At 46.7% G+C, this 25,296-nt stretch overlaps 1 protein-coding gene across 1 annotated transcript in view; it reads left to right on the top strand.

The window, feature by feature from the left end:
* The first annotated feature begins 19,988 nt into the window (after positions 1-19,988).
* The window catches only part of NUSAP1 (nucleolar and spindle associated protein 1), a 61,831-nt gene continuing 56,523 nt past the window's right edge, over positions 19,989-25,296 (top strand). The window contains exon 1 of the mRNA XM_063947347.1: positions 19,989-20,219. Within this exon, the coding sequence (XP_063803417.1) occupies positions 20,127-20,219 (93 nt within the window). The 5' untranslated portion in view covers positions 19,989-20,126. The remainder of the gene's footprint in view (positions 20,220-25,296) is intronic.

The following is a 25,296-nucleotide window of genomic DNA, read 5'->3' as shown; positions in this document are numbered from 1 at the left end:
GCACTGCACTACAGAAACAGGGTTAAAACAGAGAGGGGGGGCACTAATTTGGCGTTAGAAATATATAAAAAAGATGCTATAAGGGAAAACACTTATATAAGGTTGTCCCTATATAATTATAGCGTTTTTGGTGTGTGCTGGCAAACTCTCCCTCTGTCTCTCCAAAGGGCTAGTAGGTCCTGTCCTCTATCAGAGCATTCCCTGTGTGTGTGCTGTGTGTCGGTACGTGTGTGTCGACATGTATGAGGACGATGTTGGTGAGGAGGCGGAGCAATTGCCTGTAATGGTGATGTCACTCTCTAGGGAGTCGACACCGGAATGGATGGCTTATTTAGGGAATTACGTGATAATGTCAACACGCGCCAAGGTCGGTTGACGACATGAGACGGCCGACAAACAATTAGTACCGGTCCAGACGTCTCAAAAACACCGTCAGGGGTTTTAAAACGCCCGTTTACTTTAGTCGGTCGACACAGACACAGACAGGGACACTGAATCCAGTGTCGACGGTGAATAAACAAACGTATTCCTTATTAGGGCCACACGTTAAGGGCAATGAAGGAGGTGTTACATATTTCTGATACTACAAGTACCACAAAAGAGGGTATTATGTGGGATGTGAAAAAACTACCGTAGTTTTTCCTGAATCAGATAAATTAAATGAAGTGTGTGATGATGCGTGGGTTCCCCCCGATAGAAAATATGGGCGGTATACCCTTTCCCGCCAGAAGTTAGGGCGCGTTGGGAAACACCCCTTAGGGTGGATAAGGCGCTCACACGCTTATCAGAACAAGTGGCGGTACCGTCTATAGATAGGGCCGTCCTCAAGGAGCCAGCTGACAGGAGGCTGGAAAAATATCATAAAAAGTATATACACACATACTGGTGTTATACTGCGACCAGCGATCGCCTCAGCCTGGATGTGCAGAGCTGGGGTGGCTTGGTCGGATTCCCTGACTAAAAATATTGATACCCTTGACAGGGACAGTATTTTATTGACTATAGAGCATTTAAAGGATGTATTTCTATATATGCGAGATGCACAGAGGGATATTTGCACTCTGGCATCAAGAGTAAGTGCGATGTCCATATCTGCCAGAAGATGTTTATGGACACGACAGTGGTCAGGTGATGCAGATTCCAAACGGCACAAAGGTGTATTGCCGTATAAAGGAAGAGGAGTTATTTGGGGTCGGTCCATCGGACCTGGTGGCCACGGCAACTGCTGGAAAATCCACCGTTTTTACCCTAAGTCACATCTCTGCAGAAAAAGACACCGTCTTTTCAGCTTCAGTCCTTTCGTCCCTATAAGAGTCATATCTGCCCAGGGATAGAGGAAAGGGAAGAAGACTGCAGCAGGCAGCCCATTCCCAGGAACAGAAGCGTTCCACCGCTTCTGACAAGCTCTCAGCATGACGCTGAGACCGTACAGGACCCCTGGATCCTACAAGTAGTATCCCAGGGGTACAGATTGGAATGTCGAGACGTTTCCCCTGCGCAGGCTCCTGAAGTCTGCTTTACCAAGGTCTCCCTCCGACAAGGAGGCAGTATGGGAAAAAATTCACGAGCTGTATTCCCAGCAGGTGATAATTAAATTACCCCTCCTACAACAAGAAAAGGGGTATTATTCCACACTATATTGTAGTACTGAAGCCAGAAGGCTAGGTGAGACCTATTCTAAATCTAAAAAAATTTGAACACTTACAAAGGTTCAAATCAAGATGGAGTCACTCAGAGCAGTGATAACGAACCGGGAAGAAGGGGACTATCTGGTGTCCCGAGACATCAGGGATGCTTACCTCCATGTCCCAAATTTGCTCTTATCACTAAGGGTACCTCAGGTTCGTGGTACAGAACTGTCACTATCAGTTTCAGACGCTGCCGTTTGGATTGTCTACGGCACCCCGGGTCTTTACCAAGGTAATGGCCGAAATGATGGTTCTTCTTCGAAGAAAAGGCGTCTTAATTATCCCTTACTTGGACGATCTCCTGATAAGGGCAAAGTCCAGGGAACAGTTGGAGGTCGGAGTAGCACTATCTCGGATACTGCTACAACAGCACGGGTGGATTCTAAATATTCCAAAATCGCAGCTGATCCCGACAACAAGTCTCCTGTGCTTAGGGATGATTCTGGACACAGTCCAGAAAAAGGTGTTTCTCCCGGAAGAGAAAGCCAGGGAGTTATCCGAGCTAGTCAGGAACCTCCTAAAATCAGTGCATCATTGCACAAGGGCCATGGTAAAAAAATGGTGACTTCCTTCGAAGCAATTCCAGTCGGCAGATTTCATGCAAGAACTTTTCAGTGGGATCTGCTGGACAAATGGTCCGGATCGCATCTTCAGATGCATCAGCGGATAACCCTATATCCAAGGACAAGGGTGTCTCTCCTGTGGTGGTTACAGAGTGCTCATCTTCTAGAGGGCCGCAGATTCGGCATTCAGTTTTGGATGTTGGTGACCACGGAGGCCAGCCCGAGAGGCTGGGGAGCAGTCACACAAGGAAAAAATTTCCAGGGAGTGTGATCAAGTCTGGAGATTTTTCTCCACATAAATATAGCTAAGGGTAAAATTATAATGCTCTAAGCTTAGCAAGACCTCTGCTTCAAGGTCAGCCGGTATTGATCCAGTGGGATAAAACATCACGGCAGTCGCCCACGTAAATAGACAGGGCGGCACAAGAAGCAGGAGGGCAGTGGCAAAAACTGCAAGGACTTTTCGCTGGGCGGAAAATCATGTGATAGCACTGTCAGCAGTGTTTCATTCCGGGAATGGAAACTGGGAAGCAGACTTCCTCAGTAGGCACGACCTCCACCCGGCAGAGTGGGAACTTCATGGGGAAGTTTTCCACATAATTGTAAACCGTTGGGAATTACCAAAGGTGGACATGATGGCGTCCCGTCTGAACAAAAAACGGGACAGGTATTGCGCCAGGTTAAGAGACCCTCAGGCAATAGCTGTGGACGTTCTGGTAACACCGTGGGTGTACCAGTCGGTGTATGTGTTCCATCCTCTGCTTTTCATACCTAAGGTACTGAGAATTATAAGACGTAGAGGAGTAAGAACTATACTCATGGCTCCGGATTGGCCAAGAAGGACTTGGTACCCGGAACTTCAAGAGATGCTCACAGAGGACTTATGGCCTCTGCCGCTAAGAAGGGACTTGTTTCAGCAAGTACCATGTCTGTTCCAAGACTTACCGCAGCTGCGTTTGACGGCATGGCGGTGGAACGCCGGATCCTAAGGGAAAAGGCATTCAGGAAGAGGTCATTCCTACCCTGGTCAAAGCCAGAAAGGAGGTGACCGCACAACATTATCACCACATGTGGCGAAAATATGTTGCGTGGTGTGAGGCCAGGAAGGCCCCACGAAGAAATTTCAACTCGGTCGATTCCTGCATTTCTTGCAAACAGGAGTGTCTATGGGCCTCAAATTGGGGTCCATTAAGGTTCAAATTTCGGCCCTGTCGATTTTTCTTCCAGAAAGAATTGGCTTCAGTTCCTGAAGTCCAGAAGTTTGTCAAGGGAGTATTGCATATACAACCCCCTTTTGTGCCTCCAGTGGCACTGTGGGATCTCAACGTAGTTCTGGGATTCCTCAAAACACATTGGTTTAAAACCAGTCAAATCTGTGGATTTGAAGCATCTCACATGAAAAGTGAACATGCTCTTGGACCTGGCCTGGACCAGGCGAGTGTCAAATTGGTGGTTTTTTTTCTCAAAAAAGCCCATATCTGTTTGTCCATTCGGACAGGGCAGAGCTGCGGACTCGTCCCCAGTTCTCTCCCTAAGGTGGTGTCAGTGTTTCACCTGAACCAGCTTATTGGGGTGTCTTGCGCCTACTAGGGACTTGGAGGACTCCAAGTTTCTAGATGTGGTCAGGGCCCTGAAAATATAGGTTCCAGGACGGCTGGAGTCAGGAAAACTGACTTGCTGTTATCCTGTATGCACCCAACAAACTGGGTGCTCTTGCTTTTAAGCAGACTTTTGCTAGTTGGATGTGTAATACAATTCAGCTTGCACATTCTGTGGCAGGCCTGCCACAGCCAAAATATGTAAATGCCCATTCCACAAGGAAGGTGGGCTCATCTTGGGCGGCTGCCCGAGGGGTCTCGGCTTTACAACTTTGCCGAGCGGCTATTTAGTCAGGGGCAAACACGTTTGTAAAATCCTACAAATTTGATACCCTGGCTAAGGAGGACCTGGAGTTCTCTCATTCGGTGCTGCAGAGTCATCCGCACTCTCCCGCCCGTTTGGGAGCTTTGGTATAATCCCCATGGTCCTTTCAGGAACCCCAGCATCCACTAGGACGATAGAGAAAATAAGAATTTACTTACCGATAATTCTATTTCTCGGAGTCCGTAGTGGATGCTGGGCGCCCATCCCAAGTGCGGATTATCTGCATTACTTGTACATAGTTACAAAAATCGGGTTATTATTGTTGTGAGCCATCCTTTCAGAGGCTCCGCTGTTATCATACTGTTAACTGGGTTCAGATCACAGGTTGTACAGTGTGATTGGTGTGGCTGGTATGAGTCTTACCCGGGATTCATAAATCCTTCCTTATTGTGTACGCTCGTCCGGGCACAGTACCTAACTGAGGCTTGGAGGAGGGTCATAGGGGGAGGAGCCAGTGCACACCACCTGATCCTAAAGCTTTACTTTTTGTGCCCTGTCTCCTGCGGAGCCGCTATTCCCCATGGTCCTTTCAGGAACCCCAGCATCCACTACGGACTCCGAGAAATAGAATTATCGGTAAGTAAATTCTTATTTTTTTGCTGAGTTTGCCAATAAATGTAAAATGACAGCTCCTTTTAAGGCAAAGACAGCCGTATACAGTAACTACTTGCTACTGTACTTTCAATTTAGTGGCGAACTCGCCGAAAACACGCCGGTTCCATAAACTCTGAACAGAATTTTTGGTCTGTCATATAAGCTTGTTTCTTGAGATCTGGTTCATTCTGCACACACATTCCAGTAGTAGGTTGCACTGTGGTGTGTAGTGAGCACACGGCTGTGTCTAAATGCCATATCACATGTACACTTAATTTGCAGCATAGCAATAATTCACTTTAAGGGGGGATTGTATCAAACCTTCTAAAGAGCGGAGAAGTGGACAAGTAAAGAAGATTCCCATAGCAACCAATCTGTTCCTACCTATCATATTATAGAATGTACTTGATAAATACTAGCTGGAGGCTGATTGGTTTACTCACTTGCATTTCCACCTATCCACTTCTCTCTTTAGAGGGGTTGATAAATTTTACTCTTAAGCCCCGAGGCGAGCTGCGGTGCAGTAGGCGGCGTTTCCATGTCTTAACAAAGGCTAATTAACAGGAATTGTATCAAACCTAAAGAGGACAAGTAGAGACATTTCCCCTCGCAGTCATTAAGTTTCTAGCTATCCTTCTATAGAACATGCTACGTAACTGGTAGCCAGAATCTGATTGGTTAATATGGGAAACGTTTCCACTGATTCTTTTTAGAAGGTTTGATGCATCTCGCCCCTGAGAAGACACGCTGTCGGTCTCTGTTCCTGCAGTTCAGTAAATACTGTTTGTGTGCACTGTAAGATGGGCTCAGTAAGATGTATGGGGGGAGCCTTACCATTGCAAAGGGGTGAAAACTGGAGCAACGGCATCTCCTCTCGTGGCCCAATCTCACCTTGCACTTGCAGTTTTTTGTATTCAGCCCTATGGGGCTGCCATGACAATAATCAGCAAATCCAGACTACAGTGTGAGTCTAATTGATCAACGCCATATTTTTATTTTTTTGATGGCTGTGGCTTGGAGTTGGTAAATTAGCAATTTAAAAGTGGACATGCGTATGTATATCTCTATCTAGTATTAATGGTTAGACCTGAGTGAACAAAATAGTATATGAAGGGCAGTGAGTGAAGTTTCAAACCTTGGGTTAAATGTAATAGCCTGTGAGAAGCAGGAGGTGCGGGACTTTGGGGGTCATTCAGATCCGATCGCTGCTGTGCGTTCAGTCATTCAGATCCGAACTGCGCATATGTCAGACGCACTGCGCCGGTGCATCAGACCAGTGCAGCGGGGATCGTCGACCTGCGTTGGGACTGTGCTAAGGATCCATTCGCACGGGCTTTCGCAAGGAGATTGACAGGAAGAAGGCGTTTGTGGGTGGCAGCTGACCGTTTTCAGGGAGTGTTTGGAAAAACGCAGACATGTGCAAGTGTTTTCAGGGAGGATGTTTGACGTCAGTTCTGGGACCGGACAGGCTGATGTGATCACAGCGGCTGAGTAAGTCCTGGGCTGCGCAGAGACTGCACAAAATCAGTTTGTGCAGCTCTGCTACACATGCGATCACACACTTGCACAGCTAAAATACACTCCCCCTGTAGGCGGCGACTATCTGATCGCAGGGCTGCAAAAATCGCTGCCTAGCGATCAGATCTGAATTAGCACCTTTGTGCGAGTCTGCCCGTTTTTTTTTTTTTGTTTGTTTGTTTTTTGTGTTGTTGTTTTTTTGTGTTTTTTATTTTTTATTTTTCAAAGCTGCAATTATTTGCAAGTTAACACCAGGTTGGTTTTGCCTTGTAAATGATTGTGCAAGCCTGCCAGTTTTTTTTTTTTTTTAAAGCCGCATAGTCCCGCACCTCTGGCAACTCACAGGCCGTTCCATTTAGCCCCTTGTCTGTATCGGTCTGGCCCCAAAATAGAAAATAAAACTGAACTATCTCTGTGCCTGTAACATTTACTCATAATAGCTATACATTGAGAATCCACCTGATTATATGGTGGCCCCAAATTCTTTTTTAGTGGCCCCGGCTTTCTAGAATGCTCAGAAGTTTTGATGTATGACTTTTTTTGTAATAGTATTCACGAGAGGGCCATAGTCATAACAGGACATCAGCACTATACTTGGACAGCGCTGGTATAGATGTAGTGAGTTACATAACGTAAGGCTGGGCACACACCACAGCGGCCATACACACTTACCAATCAGCCACTCTATATGTCTGTCCTGATGTCACAACTGGGAGGGTAGTCTCTGCAGCCAATGTATGGACGATTGGCCAAACACGACATGCTGCAAGACATATATGCGGGCCTAAATTGATTTGTCTGGGAATGATGCTGTTCACAGGCATATCAAGTGTACACACCTGCCGATGACCATATATATATATATATATATATATATATATATATATATATATATATATATATATATATATATGCATGCATACATACATACATACTCCGTCATTCGAGTGAACGACATATATGTAGTGTGTACTCAGCCTAATGGGCCTGATACGGCAGACAGGCGACGCGGCGGGGGGGAGGTGACGGGGGGAGTGAAGTTTCTTCACTCCCCCCATCACCCGGCTCCATATGCGTGCGTGCTAATACGGACAAGATTGTACATATTGTCCTGCATGCACAACCGACCCGGCACCAACGATGAACGACTGCGGGGCCGCGCAATCGTTCATCGTTGGTGCCTACACACTGACCGATATGAACAAGTACTCGTTCATTAATGAACGAGAATGTTCATATCGATCAGTGAAATCGCTAAGTGTGTAGGGCCCTTAAGACAGGAAGTAGTTGACCTGGGATTGTCATGGCAGACACATAGCTGGACTGTGGATCAAGAATAAGATGAACGTAACACAGCTCTTTAATAAGAGCTGAGTGTAATATGTCTGACGTGCAACAGGTGTATTTTTTTTTTCTTGTTTTAATTACTATCCTAGCTATTTCTATATAAAGTGAACCATTTCCAGTCTCATCCACAGTATGCATTCAGTCTCATACTAGCACACTTTGTACCAAAAGTATTTTTTGCACTACTTTTTCAGAGCAATAGTGGAAATTCTGTGTATGCCTAGATATAGAGATGTGAATTTTGAGTTAAGGCTTTGCTTACTCAATGTGACAACTGAAACGAAATGCAACACTGCTTATACAATGATGCTGCTTTCACATCGCAAAACCTGCTTTTGAAATGGTTCTTTAAACGGTTCTTAAAACGGGTCTGAGCAGTTAAACCCCCTTCACATCGCATGTTGTAACCAGTATATTACCATTTCATTACCGTTTTGGTACCTTTCACACTGAACCCGTTTCACCCATACAAAACAGTGGTTGTCATTTTAAATGTTTATTTCCTGCTTCTGCCTGGTGGCATCACACATGGAGACAGCCTATCACCTTCTGGGGCTTGCAAATACCGTTTCACACTGCACAATGAAACGGGTCTGAAACGGGTATTACCCTGCTTTTTTACCGTTTCAAAATACCGGTATTTTGAAAACGGTAAATTGAAGGTGACCCTTTCACATCGCAGCTCGAACCGTTTAGGAAGCCTTAAAAATCGGCAATTTACCGGGTTCAAGCTGCGGTGTGAAAGGGGTATTATATTGGAACCTCAAACCGTTTCTGTGCATGTGATTGTAACATGGTAGTCTATCGCCACCTAGTGATCACATGTAGTATGCCACAATAGAGCTTGAAATCATATCTAGTTTTTATTTTAAACTGCATTATTACTTTACGTAATATGACACACTATAGTGACCTAGTAATGAGATCCCTTTTAAAAAGTAGCAGGACATTTATAGTTTGCATGTAATGACTAGTTATTGCCTGCATAATAGGCAGATGTTATAAGGAGATGGCTTATTCCAGAGGCGGTGTGTATTGCAGGCTGCATTTATGCATCCTGCATGGTTAGATGAGGGAGAGAGAATGTTTCTCCGATATAGCACAACTAAATATGAGTAATTCAAGTTTTCAATATAGATTTGTAAATATTCTATCATTTACAAGTAACTTGACTTTTTGCTGTATTCTTCCTTCCATTACTTGTGTATGTTCCAAGAAAAACAAAAAAAATGAACGGGCAGCTTGCTTAATATCTATGCATATTTGGTGACCTAGGAGAAGTTATGGGTATAAAGTTTGAATTACCACTACTGTAATGATTGTATATTTCCTTGTTATACCCGGCTGTGCAAGTTGTACGTTTGTGTATCTTTTTAAAGCAATAAACTGAAAATGCAAGACCTGAGCAAGAAATTTATTTTGCTTCTGTATTCTTTAACCACTTAACTGTCTTTTTTTTCTCTCCAAAAACCGCTCCGAAATTATCGGATTTTATCTAAGTGAATTAGGTGAAGAACCTGCATTTAACCCTATCAAAAATTTTAGTGGGGGGAAAAAAAATGTATTTAAAATTAAATAAATAAAATATATATATATATATATATATATATATATATATATATATATATATATATATATATATATATATATATATATAATTTATTTTTTTCAAACATCGATTGGGAACATTGCTACCATCGGAAACATAGCGACCATCGCGGCTTTCATTTTGAAAGCTGGGACAGCCTCCAGGTACACGGGGGGCTTGGGAGGGTTAATTTACACTCCACCGTGGCTGCTACTGTCTGCAACCGCTGGAGAGGGTGGTCCTGCCGTGCTGACTGATCGGCAGCAGGGCAATCAGTAGGGGAGAGTGCAGGGAGGCAGAGGGAGCAGCAGTGGAGGGAAGTTTCCCTTCCCTGCCGCTACTAACACTGTTTATCTGACTGGTCGCATCCTGTGCGACCAGGTCAGATAAAGCACTTGCAGGCATGGTCGCATCCGATGCCACCATGCCAGGCAAGTGGTTAAGTCGTCCTATTTTTTTTTTTTTAAAGAGAATGTGTATTAGTAAACCAAAAGCAATTTCACTACAGTTTTCTGGCTTTTATTTTTTTTATTGTTTGGTTTATCTAAGGTGTTATTGTCGACCTACTGTGATCATTACTTACAATTTATCAAACTTCAAATAAAAAAAATACTTTAAGCACATTTTTTTTCCCAGAGCTGTAATCATTTAACGTTATGGCATTAAAATAGGATATCCGCAATGTTTGCCTTGGGCCTCCAAACACCATCAATCCCTCTCCAGTTCCGCTAACAGTTTGTGTCTCCCAATCCTATATGATAAAAGACTAACGCTTCTCCTCACTTCTGTCGGGAATTCAAGTGTTTGCGCTCGGCGACCACTAGATGGCGCCTGACGGAGCAATTCAAGTGTTGCATTGTACGGGCGCGCACAGCTGCCGGCGATGACATTATTGTTATGTTGTGTCGTCATTTTAATGGGCTGGTAACTATATTTACATATGTATATTTTCTTTATATAATTTTTTTGATCATTTATTTATATAGCGCTCTTTCTCCAATAGCACTCAAGGTGCTTAACACAGTGTGAACATAATACAGCGATTTAGATTACAAAAAATAAAAATGTCCAGAAGCCATGAACATAATACGAGGTTAGATTTGCATGACATACAGGGACCATGGTGGTAAAACACAGGGTGTGGCAGCCATTTTGTGTTACCAGGTGTAAGGAATTACTCAGCCTACCCATAAAGGATTCACGTGAAGCAGCCATTTTAGTGCACTGCATAGGATCACACACACTGGGCAGAACAGGCCATTCCTGGAACTGATTGTGCATAATGGGAGAGAGAAGAGTACTCTGTGAAGTCCTTGCAAGTTCATTTGAACCATTGTTCGTTCTACACACAGCATTAGGAGAGGCAGCCATTTTGGGCGCACTACGTTAGTTACAGTGTGCAAATAAGCAATACATGGAGATAAGGGGTTTAGTGTGAATACCTACAATCAAAATCCCGACGGTCAAAAAACCGACAATTGACTGAAGGTCAAAATACCGACATTTAAAATGTCAACACGTTTTTTAATTGAGTTTTTGTGTATAGGTCGACATGGACACGGTATAAGTGTACCGCATGGCTCGCTGCACTCTACATACTATTATATTCCCCCTCCAGGTTCACTGGGATGGTAAAGTATGAACGAGTTGGTTTCAATGAAAAACTCATGTCGACTTTTTGACCTGTCATCATTTTAAATGTTGGTATTTTGACCTTGTCTGTATTTTAAATGCCGGGATTTTGACCGTCGGTCAATGGTTGTCGGTATTCTGACCGTCAGGATTTTGAATGTTGATTGATGGAATGCATTTTATAAATGTTAACTCAACCCTGGTTGCCATGGCCTACTTCTCCACTCTATCCACTGCTTCATGAGTAGACCCCTGTATCTGTTCTCTGTAATTTCCCCCTGTATGTCGCTCTTCCGTGAGCTGCTCACTATATAGTGTCCACTGGCTCACTCCTCCACACTGTGCACTGCTTCGTGAAGAGACACCACAGTTGGAGTCCATGCTGCGGGAGCGAGGAGATTGACCTCAAAGGCGACATCATAAAACTGAGGACCAATACAAAAAAGCAAAACATTAACAACACATAATGAAGATATGCAAACTGTGACTTAACAGGTAACCTGCCCGGTTCTGCAGAGTGAAGGATGGAGGTGTACGTTAGAGAAGCCGGTCCAGAGATGTGGGGGAACCACAAACCAGCAATCTAACCCGAGACTCACAAATTCCCAATTACAGGTCCCAGTTCTTTCCAAGAGACCTTACTCATCATATGCCGTGGTTACAGTCTTATAGGGCCTCCACATTTTATTTATTAGTTGTATGTATTTAGTTACAGTTTCTTATATAGCGCAACATATTCTGATGCGCTTTACAATTGGAAACAACTATGATAGTACAAACTTAGTAATAACAGACAGCAGTACCGTAACTACCTATGTGCCTGACTCATTACATGCCGCCTCTGCTGGGTGCCGTGCGTCGCACTGGAGGGAGAGCAGTGGCGGAGGAGGAGGGAGGGGGACGTGAGCCGCAGTAGCGCTATGTTATTGGTAGCGGCGCCGCTGCAGCACTCCCCTCTCCTTTTGTATTGGCTGCCCGGCGCTGCTGGGATGCTGTTTCCTCATCCCAGCATTCTCAGCAGCGGCCAGCCAATATGTAAGGAGAGGGGAGTGCTGCAGCGGCGCCGCTACCAATGACATAGCGCTGCTGTGGCTCAAGTCCCCCTCCCTCCTCCTCCTTCTCCCCTGCGGCTGCCCGGGATCTCTGCCTGCACGAGGAGCCTGACTGCCAGCAGGAGATGGTAAGTATATCTCTCGTGTCTGTCTGCCGTAATATGTAAAAAGGGGGACGCTGTCTGCCGTAATGTGTAAAAAGGGGGACAATGTCTGCCATAATGTGTACAAAAAGGGGACGCTGTCTGCCATAATGTGTAATAAGGGGGACGCTGTCTGCCGTAATGTGTAATAAGGGGGATGCTGTTTGCCATAATGTGTAATAAGGGGGACGCCGTCTGCCATAATGTGTAAAAAGGGGCTCTACCTGGTGTAGTGGCGCTACTGTGCAGCGTAATTTGAATAATGGAGACTACTGTGCACCGTAGTATGAATTGGCATTATTTTGTGGCCACGCCCCTATATATTTTTCACGCGCCTGCGGCGCGCACTGCTCCTGTCTTGCGTAGGGGGTGGGCGCCAATGCCGTTTCTTGCATACAGCGCTAAAATACCTAGTTACGGCACTGACAGACAGTCATAGAGGTAGGAAGGCCCTGCTTACAATCTAGAGGGAATAGGAGGATCCAAGGATACACTATCCCATACTGGTCATTAATAAGGGGAGTTATTTATCTGGAACTGCTGTAAAAGGACAGTCCCTCTAGGAAGCAATCGCAGAAGCCACTCCAATACTTCTCACCATCATGTAGCAGTGAGTTTGCATTATAGCGCTGCAGTACTGTATCACTCGCCCCTCTTCCTTACGTCAGCCGCTCACAGAGCCAACAAGACAATGGGGGTCATTCTGATCTGATCGCTCACTGCAGTTCTTCGCAGCGATCAGGTCAGAACTGCACATGCGCCGGCGCATGGCTGACAGCCAATGGTTGTCGTTGCCTAGCAATCGCCTTTGCCTGATTGACAGGCAGAGGCGGAAGGGGTCGGCATGGCGGCATTTGTCCGCCATTTTGTGAGCGCGGTCAGGCCAACGCAGGCGTGGCAGGACTGTGCGGAGGGCGCCCGTAGCGGCTGCGTGATGTCACACACAGCCGCGGCGACCTGGGCAGCGACAAGTAGCTCCTGGCCAGCACGCAAAAGCTGCGCTGGCTGGGAGCTACTCCTGAAGTGCAAAAGCATTGTCGCTGTGCAATGCTTTTGTACTTCTGCGACGTGGCAGGGACGGACTGGGCGTCCCCCCGCATGTCAGTGTGAATGATCGTAGCTGTGCTAAATTTAGCACAGCTACGATCAAGTTGGAATCACCCCCAATAATCACAGACAGACTAAGGGGGGGGGGATTTAGTTGTTTGAAAAGTTGGTTGGGTGTCTGTTTTATCCTGTCTATCAGATGGGGGGGGGGGAACAAACACCTAACTGACTTTTTAAACAATTGAATACCCCCCTAGGACTTTGTCATCAGGACATCCTTTTGACAACATCAAGAGCATGAAAGGCCAAACCAGGGAGCATCAAAATGACTATTGCAACAATCAAAGAACTACTTTGAATAACCAAAAGTGTTGTACACAAAGTATATAGGAGAAAAAAAATCAGGACGTTATCTCAACTTTATTATAGTACATCACAGGGATAAAGGTTTGTGTGTCCTGTTATTACTTGTCAAAATAAACATTATTGTGCATTATGTTAATCTTTATGTCAGTGGGTCCCAAACCCTAGAGTAATCAGCATTTTTTTTTCATGGCACCCCTAAGACAAAAGTTTGATATATTTGGAAAAAAATATAAATGTAAGTATACTGTGCCTAGCGGTCATCCTGAGGTTCTGTTATGTGGTGCTGTACAAGCTGCTCTGATTGTGCACGTTTTATGACTGGAAGGCACCAACACTGGATTTGCATGTCACTTTGACCACCAATAATTTGATTTGGTCCTGGACCGCCAACCCATAGCACCCCTGCAAGAGCCTCGCGTCACCCCAGGGTGTCTAGGCAGTTTGGGAACCACTGCTTTATGTATTAAATGTTCTCATAAAGCCTGTGAATTATGGCATCAATACTACATTTACTAAGCACCGGTTTATGAAATCTGCTGATTCTCTGCCATTTTGACAGCACATTTTAAAAGGCAATCATATTACATATATACCCCATTGTGTTTGCAGTTAATATTGTTTTACATTTCAGGCTGAAAATAGCGGAGTATTCAAGTCTCAAATATCTTTAAATTGTTAAATTCTGGTTTGTTGCTACACTGCAGCAGGGATTACTGATAATAGCCTGAATCCCACAGCTTATTTCACTATCTCCAGAAACACCTGTAATAAGGAGAATGAAAGTGTCATCACAGAACTACAACAAAGTTATAGAATCTGACTATCTCAAGGAAATAAAGCGCCTGGAAGAAAGACATTTGAAGGTAAACCAATCAGTGCAATACCTTTATTAGATGTTAAAGAAATAGTTTCCATACAATGCAGAAAAGATGCAAAAGTGCCAGTCTGAGCAGCAAGAACGTGAAAATGTCTCTGTGTCGGTATCCGCACTATAGATCTACACTAAAAAGGTATACAGTCAATAAGTATACTACTAATGGTAGACATGTATTAGGACCTCATGTAAAAGGAAGACCGTTCAAAAGGTCGACAGGACAATGGTCGATACACAAGGTAGACAAAAAAAAAAAATCCATTTTTTTTTTTCTATTGTAATTTTTGCAACTTTTTCATACTTCACCATCCACGTGGACTACGATTGGGAATAGTAACCTGGGCCGAGCGCAGCGGTAACAGAGAGATGCACCTTGTCCGAAGCATGGCGAGTGAGGGGACGTGGTACACTCATGGGACTTGTTTGTGGCAGAAAAGTGACAAAAAAAACCAAACTAAAATGCAAAAAAAAAAAATTGTCTACCTTTTTTGTGTCAGGCATTTGCATATCAACCTTTTGATCCTGTCGATCTTATGACACTGTCTACCTTTTCTATGTCAACCTTTGACCCTGACGAACTAATGCATGTCTATCATTAGCGGTAGACCTATTGACTGTAGACCTTTGTAGTGTAGATCTAATAATCTACACCCCTCCTATCTATTAGCTGACATGAAAGAATATTTGTTTGTATAAAAAAAAAAAAACATTCCAGCAATAATGATTTCTACTTGGGAAAACCCTCAACTGATAAAAGTCTCCCCTTCATCACGTATAGGTTCTAGTATCAGGGAAGGAACTGATTTCTGCTGTTCTTCAGTATATTATTCTCCCAAAGAACAAGTAAAGGGCCCCATACACTAGACCGATAATGCTCGATTTCAAGCATTCGGACAGATATATTGGGTGAAATCGGGCATTTTCGGTGTGCTTTCCCCCCGATCTGATCCGATGCGCGTTCCCATGTGCATCGGATCGGATCCCCCTAGATCCGACATATCACAAGTGCTGCACTCGTTATATGTCGGATCCCGCAGTAAAAGGATAAGAAAGTAAAAGATACATCGTATGCAAAAAAACTGCATCCGATATATCTAATACTATCCTGCCAACGGGGAGGCTGCCGGGAGGTTGGAGGAAATCTTATATGACATGAAGGACCGTCATGTCGTATAAGTGTATGTATGTATAAAGATTGTTTTGTTCATAATCCTCTAATACCCGGGTTATTGCACATGAACGCGCATCAACCCGGGAATTTGCTCAGTTTGAAAGGGTCCTGTAAGAATATCCCGGGACGCTCGTCTCGACCAGGATTGAATCCGGGATGCGGTGCAGTGTGAACAGGTATACCGGGTCAAGGCGACCCGTCACCCGTTCTCTGCATAGGAGGAGGCGGTGCTTGGAGATGATTATCTCCCAAGCACCGCCTCCGGTAGCGTCAGCGGTGACATCACCAACCCGGCAATATGGCGTTTCGGGCCGCAAGTCTGAAGGGGTCTCAAGCCGGGTCGCACCTGGGAAGCACCCGTGTACACATTCCCGGGTGCCACCCGGCTATTGTCAGTCTGAAAGGAGTATAATGCACCTAAAGCATAACCCCCCCCAACCGTCCGGATTTTAGCGGGACACTCCTGCTTTTTGGGCATTGTCGTGTTGTGCGGTGGTGGGAAGGGGGTCATTCTGTGGAGTCTGCACACGTCCTTTTAGTGCTGGGAGAAGCTGGGGACAGCTCCGCAACTGCTGGAGTGCTGGACTCTCACACAGCGTGATGAGAAATGGTGGTGTGACATGTGGCCAAGCCCCACAAACATCACACCAAGGGGCTGTGGCCCTAGTGGACACAATGCCATAACCGTATTGTCATGCCATGGTATGACACTCCCAGAAAAGTCAGGCCTCTACTTCATCATCTAAGGGGCCGCTTCTTCGCCAAAAGCTATTTTAATGGTGTGTGTATATATCAGTGCCGTAACTAGGAATTTTAGCACTGTGTGCAAGAAACTGCTTTGGCGCCCCCCATGCAAGACAGGGTCAATGTGCGCACGAAAACTATATAGGGGCGTGGCTTCACAGGGAAGGGGTGTGGCCACAAAATAATACCAATTCATACTACGGTGCACAGTAGTCTCCATTATTCAAATTACACCGCACAGTAGCGCCACTACACCAGGTAGAGCCCCTTTTACACATTACAGCAGACAGTCCCCCTTTTTACACATTACGGCAGACAGGGTCCCCCTTTTTACACATTACGGCAGACAGGGTCCCCCTTTTTACACATTACGGCAGACAGCGTCCCCTTTTTACACATTACGGCAGACAGCGTCCCCCTTTTTACACAATACGGCAGACAGCGTCCCTCTTTTTCAGAATAGAGAAATAGAGAGAGGGGAGAGAGAGAGCGAGAGAGAGATACTTAACAACGCTCCTCGTGCTGGCAGATCCCTCGGTGCAGGCAGGGGAGAAGGAGGGAGACTGGAGCCGCAGCAGCGCTATGTAATTGGTAGAGGCGCCGCTGCAGCAGTCCCCTCTCCTTCCGTATTGGCTGCCCGCCGCCGCTGTGAATGCTGGGATGAAGGAACTGCATCCCAGCATTCACAGCAGTGCCGGGCAGCCAATACGGATGGAGGGGACTGCTGCAGCGGCGCTACTACCAATTACATAGTGCTGCTGCGGCTCCAGTCCCCCTCCCTCCTCCTCCTCCGCTGACTCCAGCGCTGCAGCTCTCCTCCCCAGCGCGGCGCACACAGCAGAGGCGGCATGTAATGGGTCAATTTGACTCATTACATGCTACTGGCCGTTGTGCCCTCAGGACAACTGCGCTGTGTACCTGGCACACACGTAGTTACGCCCCTGGTGTATGTATGTATGTATGTATGTATGTATGTGTATATATATATATATATATATATATATATAATGTGTGTGTGTGTGTATATATATATATGTATATATATGCACACCAGCAGCTGCATGTGATGTCACACAGCCGCCGGGGGCTGCCCCCGCAACGGTCTGGACACGCCTCATTTGACCAGACCGTGGCCCGCAAACGGCATTCTAACGCCGTTGGCACGCTCGCCTCTGCCTGTCAATCAGGCAGAGGCGATCGCAGCCCAGAGATGCTTTTAGCATCTCACTGGGCTCCCAGGGGCCGTGCGCACTCCACAAAAGAATTTGGAATCTAGTCTGAATTAGCCCCCAAGTCCTTTATCTTCCCTATTAATGATATTAATGACTCCAACCCTAGTCTTACTGCCCTTCCATGTCGGTTTTCGCTATGTAGGTGTCCCCATTTTCCCTAACCCAGTACACTTTGTACCTCTTAATGTCATCCCGTTACTGCCCACCTTAAACAGAAAATGCATGTTTAGAATAAGCTGCCTCTCACCGTTACAGGCCATATTATTTTTTATATGGAGGGAGGACACAGAGATCCCTCTTTTTTTAATACCTCAAATCCTGAGTTGGGCATTCACGGCTCTGTATCTGGCAGCTGCATGGTGTCTAATTAACTAATTACCTGCCCTTCAAAATGACGGAACATAACAGTAATGTCCGCGGTGGCGGCTGTGCGTGGCTGAACGGACCAACACTTGAATTCCCCCCATAGAGGCGAGGAGCAGCGTTAGCCTTTTATTATATAGGATGGTATTTTTAAATCTATTGTTCAGCTTCTAATTGTCATTTTACGGGCTGTGTTTGAAAGATGGCAGTAGCTGATTGGTTGGTACTTTATCTCTCTCCAAGCGGGAATAAATCTGCTCCTTAGTCTCAATACCTCCTCCATAGTCCAAGCCCCTGGGTCAGAGAGCGGATCCTACACCGCACACCCGGCACCCATATAATTATACGCACCCCTCCGGAGACCCGTCCGTGACACTTTTCCTGGAGATATGCGCATGTGCAGCGGAGATGTTTCTGGGAACATAGCACAGGTGCCATGTATCCGGAGACCAGCACATGCGTAGTGAGCCAGTCCACTGCGCTGTCAGAGAGGAGGTGGCTCACGTGAAGCCTTGGCCTGGGCCCTCTCCTCTCTTAAGATGGGTACACATCCGGGGGGATCGGACAGACTTATCGGTTACATCGTATAGTGTGTATCCGCTATGTTGCCGACGATGCGCGCTCCCGCAGGTTATCAATGCCACCCTCTGTCAGCCGACATTGCTAGCAAGGGCCATGCTGCCAAATGCAACACGGTCCCCGCTATCGCTCCTGGCACATTGTGTAGTGTGTACCCAGCTTTAAACCACCCCTGCTCCTTTAGTTACTGCGCCGATTACACGGTCATCAGGCGAGTGCAAGAGGAGGGATTGGGTCCGGAAAGAGGAGGAGTCAGGATTTAGGTGGACATGTACTAAGCAGTGATAAAAGTGGAGAAGTGAGCCAGTGGAGAAGTTGCCCATGGCAACCAATCAACATTGACGTTACATTTATCATTTGCATACTTTAAACATATACAGAGCAGCTGATTGGTTGATGGGGCAACTTCTCCACTGGCTCACTTCTCCACTTTTATCACTGTTTAGTACATGTCCCCCTTAGTGTTAACACCCCCCACCCCCTAAAATAAAAGTCTAGATTTGCCCCTGGATGTGTCCTCACTCATTGTTGCTGCTGTCATTTTAAACAGACCCTCTTGTCGTGCCTGGTCGTGAGCTCATTTACTAACACCGTGCGTTATTTTTGTGCATTTTGTTCCCCACCAAAAAATGTGTCTTATTCACACCGCTATGTGAAGAGAGGACGCACAATCACATACCTCCCAACTTTTTTCTCATCTGAGGAGGAACACTTTTGCGCGCCAAAGGCGCACGCCCAATTTTAGGGGGCGTGACCTAATGGAAAGGGGGCGTGGCCTAGCAGCAAGTGCCACGATCGCAAGCCACACCCCCGTTTTTGTCATTATGGGGGCATGAACAGCGCTGTGCCCCCTCTCCCTCTCTGCCGTGAATAGACGCTGTGCGCATGTGCACAGCATCTATTCACCGCTGCTCTGCTCAAAGCAGCGAGTGACAGGGGGGGATCTCCCAACTGCCCCCCCACCCGCAGGACACTGCGACCCGCGGGTGGGACAGCGGGACAGACCGTGAAAAACGGGACTGTCCCGCCGAAATCGGGACAGTTGGGAGGTATGCAATCACACTCTGCTGATTAAAATGATACGTGGCATGCCTGTGTTCTGTGTGCGGCTGTGTCTGCATACCAAATGTTACGTTACAGCAATTTCCTGGAAAACACTGTAATGTATCCAGCCATGGTCCTCCAACAGCCGCTGGTGCTGGGGGCCAAGCCTTGAACTGGGAGATATCTGGCCCCTGACGTCTGCAAAGCTACACCTCATGTTCTAATTGGCCCATGGGCCAGTCAGCGATAGAAAAGGGATGACCATCGTTTGTGGAAACCATCGATGGTCATCCACTGCATAGTTGGCAGCCATCGATGGCCATTTGCCATATCGCCATCGATGATAACCATCAAAGGCAACCACACCGATGCCCATTCCCTACCCTGGCAGAGAAACACTGATTTCTCCAGTACGAGAGCGGGACGGGGCGTGGCCAGACGGTGAGGAAGCAGCCGGTGCGGGCTGATTGGCTGACGGCGGCGACACACGTGCCAGCCTTAGCCAACGGCGGGGCTCGCTGGATGATTTTGAATTGCAGGCAGCCGCGCGCTCAGAGCGACGTTGTACCCCTCGGACATCACATCAGTTGGTTCCCTGGTAGCATCGAGCCGACCGTGTGTGCGCGCTGTACTGTTCCGGACCGGGAGCACTGCTGTCATGGAGGCGCCGACGATGCAGGAGCTGGACGCGCTGAGGTACTCCGAGCTGCAGAGACTGGCAAAGCGAGCCGGCCTCAGAGCTAACCTGAAGGTGAGACCCGTGTGGTGACAGCTGCTGCCGCCCGCTCAGGCACAATAGTCGGAACGGTCCGGGATACCGTACTGGCTCCATGCAGCAGCCCCTGCCACGCTGGAACTTGTAGTGCGCATCCCTATTTGGGGGGGGGGAGGAGTGTATATGTGACAGCTGTCACCAGGGAGATGAGGAGGGAAAGACTCGCGTGGGTCTTCAACCTGCAGCTGTTGTAGAACTACACATCCCAGCATGTCCTGCCACAGTTTTGGTACTTTAAGACATGCAAAAACAGCAGGGCATGCTGGGATGTGTAGTTCTGCAACAGCTGGAGGGCCGCAGGTTGATGAACCATGGACCGCCTCCCTGTGTGATCCGGGGATGGGATAAAAGCTCTCATTCTGAGTTGATTGCTAGCTGCTGCTGTTCGCTGTGTAGTGGTAATTTAACAAAACAGCAAAACTATGCATGCGTATGGGGGGCAAAGCGCACGCGCGGCGTGCGGGTACAAAGAGCATCTGTGTTTTGCACTGCTTCTAGCAATGATTCCATTCGCACAGCCGATCACAAGGAGATTGACAGGGAGTGGGAGTTTATGGGTGTCAACTGGCCGTTTTCTGGGAGTGTTTGGAAAAACGCAGGCGTGTTTGCAGGGCGGGTATCTGACGTCAATTCCGGGACCGTTGTCGTAGCAATCATAGCACAGAATAAGTAACTACAGGGCTGGTCTTGTACTGCACAAGATGTTTTTGTACCGCTCGGCTGCACAGGTGTTCGCACTCTTGCAAAGCGAAAATACACTCCCCCGTGTGCGGCAACTATGCGTTTGCACGGCTGCTAAAAGTAGCTAGCGAGCGATCAACTCTGAATGAGGGCCAAAATCCATAACGGTTCGGACCATACGGGAAGCCTGTAATCTCTCTCTATCCGGGGATAGCATTCTCTCTCTGTTCCCCCCCCCCCCCCCCCCCCCCTCCAGGTGGGGAAGCACACTAACAGCCCCAGAGTGCTAGTATTTGTCTTTGAGGGGACCGGTTCGGAGGTCGGCATCAGGACTGTTGCTGGTTTTGTCTAATCCCATCTCTGTGATCCCTAACACTGCTACAGAAGTAGTGGTGCTATGCCAGCCCACTCTGTATGCATGACCACAGTTCACCTCTGTGCAAGGCCACAGGAAAAACACTGCAGATGCGCTGGAGAATCCCATTGGATCCATTTTTGCAGCCCCGGACCTTCTTCTCTTATGCTGGGTACATACTAGGATGACTGACCAACCATCTGGCTGATCCGCCGACTTATCTGACAATTGGAAAGTGCATACACGCTTACCAATCGCCAGACCAATGTGTCGTGCCTGATGTCGCAACTGGGTGGGCGTTTACATGTTGTGATGTCAGTCACCTGGCGGCCTCTGCAGATATATGGGCCGTCGGCTGTGACATTCTCAGATTCATCACTGGTACACACCCGTCGACGCTCCCACAATATATTGGCTGTTCAGCCGGTATATTGGCCAGTGTGTACCCAGTATTAGGAAGGAGCTGGGATATTTTGAGTTTGCATAATACTAGCAGCCCGATCTGCCCCTAATAATGAATGGGTTGCTTACTTGAAACTTGCAGGAACTAGCGTTTCTGCGTGTGCAACAGGTCCATAAAGGAAAATAATTTTTACAGGTAAACCTCCTCTGTTCAAAACAGACTGGCTCATCTGCACTCTGATGCGTTGGGTGACTGTGCGCACCACAGGTCGTAGGTGTGGCCTGTGGCGTTTGCAAGAACATGACAGTGGATTATATGTGGGATCCTGACAGTCCTGCAATATGCTGCATAGGTAGAAATCGAGCTTAAGTACCATGTAGCCTTGCTGCATGTACCAGTGCTTGAGAATCCTGGATATATACATAATTATCGTGGATAGTCTGTCCCGTCTCTGTCATGTACAGTGTGAGCCCTCTTCTCTCCTGAAGGCTCCAACTGCTGTGCTGGATGGAAAAGAAAAGTTTGTGTGTAGGGAGATGAAAGGTGAGTGGTAGAGAGAGGGGAGCACCGGCCTTAATGCCTAACCACACTGGTCATGAGCTTTTCTGAATTGGTTCATTGGGGACGATTAAATTCAGTGAAATGTTAATAGTTCCGACCAGAGGTTTTCTTCTGAGGTGTGAGCAGAAATCCGACTAAACTGCTGTTTTCTGCCCTTGACGCGTGTATCGCAGCTGGCACTTCAGTTGGAGAATGCCAGTTACCGTGACATAACACCCGGTTTAAGGTGTGGAAATTGGTCATCTCCTGAATAAGTGCAGGGTGCGATGTTGACAATTGAATAGCTCTGGGACCTCCTTCCCAGCGCTATCAACATTGTGCAGAATTGAATCATCCCCTTTGAGTTTTGTCATCTCCTTTATAACTGCGGCGTTCTCGTCTGTCAAGCCTGTCGTATGTTGAATTGTTCTGTCTGCCTTCCAGTTTGGTTGTAATGGCATTCATGCATATTATTCTGAATAACTTTCAGGTATGTCATTTTGTCATCTTGATCTCCCCAGTCACCAACCCTATATTGTTATGTTAAGTTTTGTACTATAGTTGCTAAGGGATACGGTCATTAGGTCGACATGAGTTTTTTTCCTTTTATTTAAAAAAAAACAAAAACTTTTTCACACTTTACGATCCACATGGACTGCAATTGGGAACAGTAACCTGTGCCGAGCGCAGCAAGGCACCTTGCCCGAAGCTCGCTCGCCATGCGCAGGGACACGGTTCACAAACTGGGGTTCCCCGTCACTTTTCGAAGAAAACGACACCAAAAACAGTAAAAAAAACAAAAACCTCGTCGACCAATTGACCAGGTCGACCTAATTGTGCTTGACCTAATGACCCATACCCGTTGCTAAGAGGGGGGAAAGGTGCAGTGCTAGAATACAGTAATTGGTCACAGAAACTTGTAATACTGTTAAAACATTTATTCAGTCAATAACAGTTGCAAAAAATGTATTCAGTTATGGCAAATTGTGTCAACAAGTAGACTGACTGTAGTCAATGCTCAGATCAACCTGCCTGTGCAATTTCCACAATAAAATGCTGCTCGCAATCTGCGCTGATCACATAAAAGTAATCTAAAGGCCCCCATCCACTAGTGCGGTATTGCCTGTTTTTATGCGATAGAGACTGATTGCATGGAAAGGGATACACACTGCATGTCCTTTTCGTGCGATTGCAATATGTGTTCCCGTGTGTCTGCCATTGCAATCGCAGATCACACGGAAATAGGTACACATCACCGTGCAATTAGTTAGATTGTATGAGCTAAATCACATGATAAATATACACTCAGTAGCAAATCGCAGGGCTCCCTGGAAGCTCCTGGCCAGATTGCAGGAAGAAAGGATCCAACTCATTCCTTAACTGCACGGGTTCTTGTGCAATTTGCGAGTCCCTCCAATGTGGCATTCACAACCTAGTTTTACATGATTCAGATTTGTAATCCAAAGAGTGGCTTGACACAGGATGTCTGTTTGAACATACAGACACCCCTCTGTGTGTTCACAGCAGGTGTGGTTCCCATGGCGGAGACGCTGCTGTGTGTGTATAAACAGCTTGTCTTGATGTGCTGAGGCTGCTAGTACACTGACATCAGGTGGTATCTGGATGGTAGGCAGACCACTATTGGTCAACATGGGAAAAATGTTGATAAGACAGATCGACACATGAAAAGGTCTATATGGCTTTTTACAATTTTCAATCTGTACCTCTTTTATATTTTACCATCCACGTGGACTACGTTTGGGAATAGTAACCTGTGCAGAGCGCAGCAGTAGCAGAGTAAGGCACCTTGCCCACTGCTGCAAAGGCACACCGTTCACTAATTAGGGTTCATGGTCATGTTACGGAGAAACGGACACCAAAAAAACAAATCTCTCTCCACTCCAATCTATCCTCAGTGCTGCTGCCCGACTCATCTTCCTCACCAAACGCACTACGTCCACCTTCCCTCTCCGGCAAGTCTTTCACTGGCTCCCCTTTCCTTTTAGAATCCATTTCAAGCTTCTCACACTCACTTACAAAGCCCTCACCCACTGCTCTCCCATCTACATCTCTGACCTAATCTCCCTTTACTCTCCCACACGTCCTCTTCGCTCTTCTAATGCTCGCCGACTCTCCTGTCTTCTGATTACTTCCTCCCACTCCTACCTCCAAGATTTTTCATGTGCTGCTCCCTTACTCTGGAATTCTCTACCTCTACAGAACGTCAAACGGACTCTTAAGACCCACTTCTTTACCAAACCCAGCCAAATCTCATCCTAACCCTCTGTCCCACGCTCTGTCTACCCTTATCTGTGTCACCCCTGTCTGTCTTCCCCTCCTCTTTAGAATGTAAGCTCTCACTAGTAGGACCACAGTAAGTCACTGTTTTCCTGTCTTGACTATGTGCATATGTACTCTGTAATTGGGCGATGCGTAACCGTTGTGGCACCATATAAATAAAGGATGATGATGATGATAATAATAATAAATCATGTTGACCTGTCCCGTGTTGACCTTTTTCCCATGTTGAACAATAGTAGTCAACCTTATCCAGTTTGACCCATTGATCCATAACCAATTTGAGTAATGGGCTCTGATGTACTAATATATTAGTAGCTAATTATATAGCCCACACATATCGTGTCTTACTGCTTCAGTCACACAAAATACTACTTTCTCTAACGTCCTAGTGGATGCTGGGAACTCCGAAAGGACCATGGGGAATAGCGGGCTCCGAAGGAGGCTGGGCACTCTAGAAAGATTTATGACTACCTGGTGTGCACTGGCTCCTCCCACTATGACCCTCCTCCAAGCCTCAGTTAGATCTTGTGCCCGGCCGAGGTTGGATGCACACTAGGGGCTCTCCTGAGCCCTTAGAAAGAAAGTATAGATTTAGGTTTTTTATTTTCAGTGAGACCTGCTGGCAACAGACTCACTGCAGCGAGGGACTAAGGGGAGAAGAAGCGAACTCGCCTGCTTGCAGCCGGATTGGGCTTCTTAGGCTACTGGACACCATTAGCTCCAGAGGGATCGACCGCAGGCCCAGTCCTTGGTGTTCGGTCCCGGAGGCCGCG

This window comes from Pseudophryne corroboree, chromosome 12, assembly GCF_028390025.1.
Source record: "Pseudophryne corroboree isolate aPseCor3 chromosome 12, aPseCor3.hap2, whole genome shotgun sequence".
In the NCBI taxonomy this organism is placed as follows: Eukaryota; Metazoa; Chordata; class Amphibia; order Anura; family Myobatrachidae; genus Pseudophryne; species Pseudophryne corroboree.
This window is presented reverse-complemented; position numbering and strand designations above follow the sequence as displayed.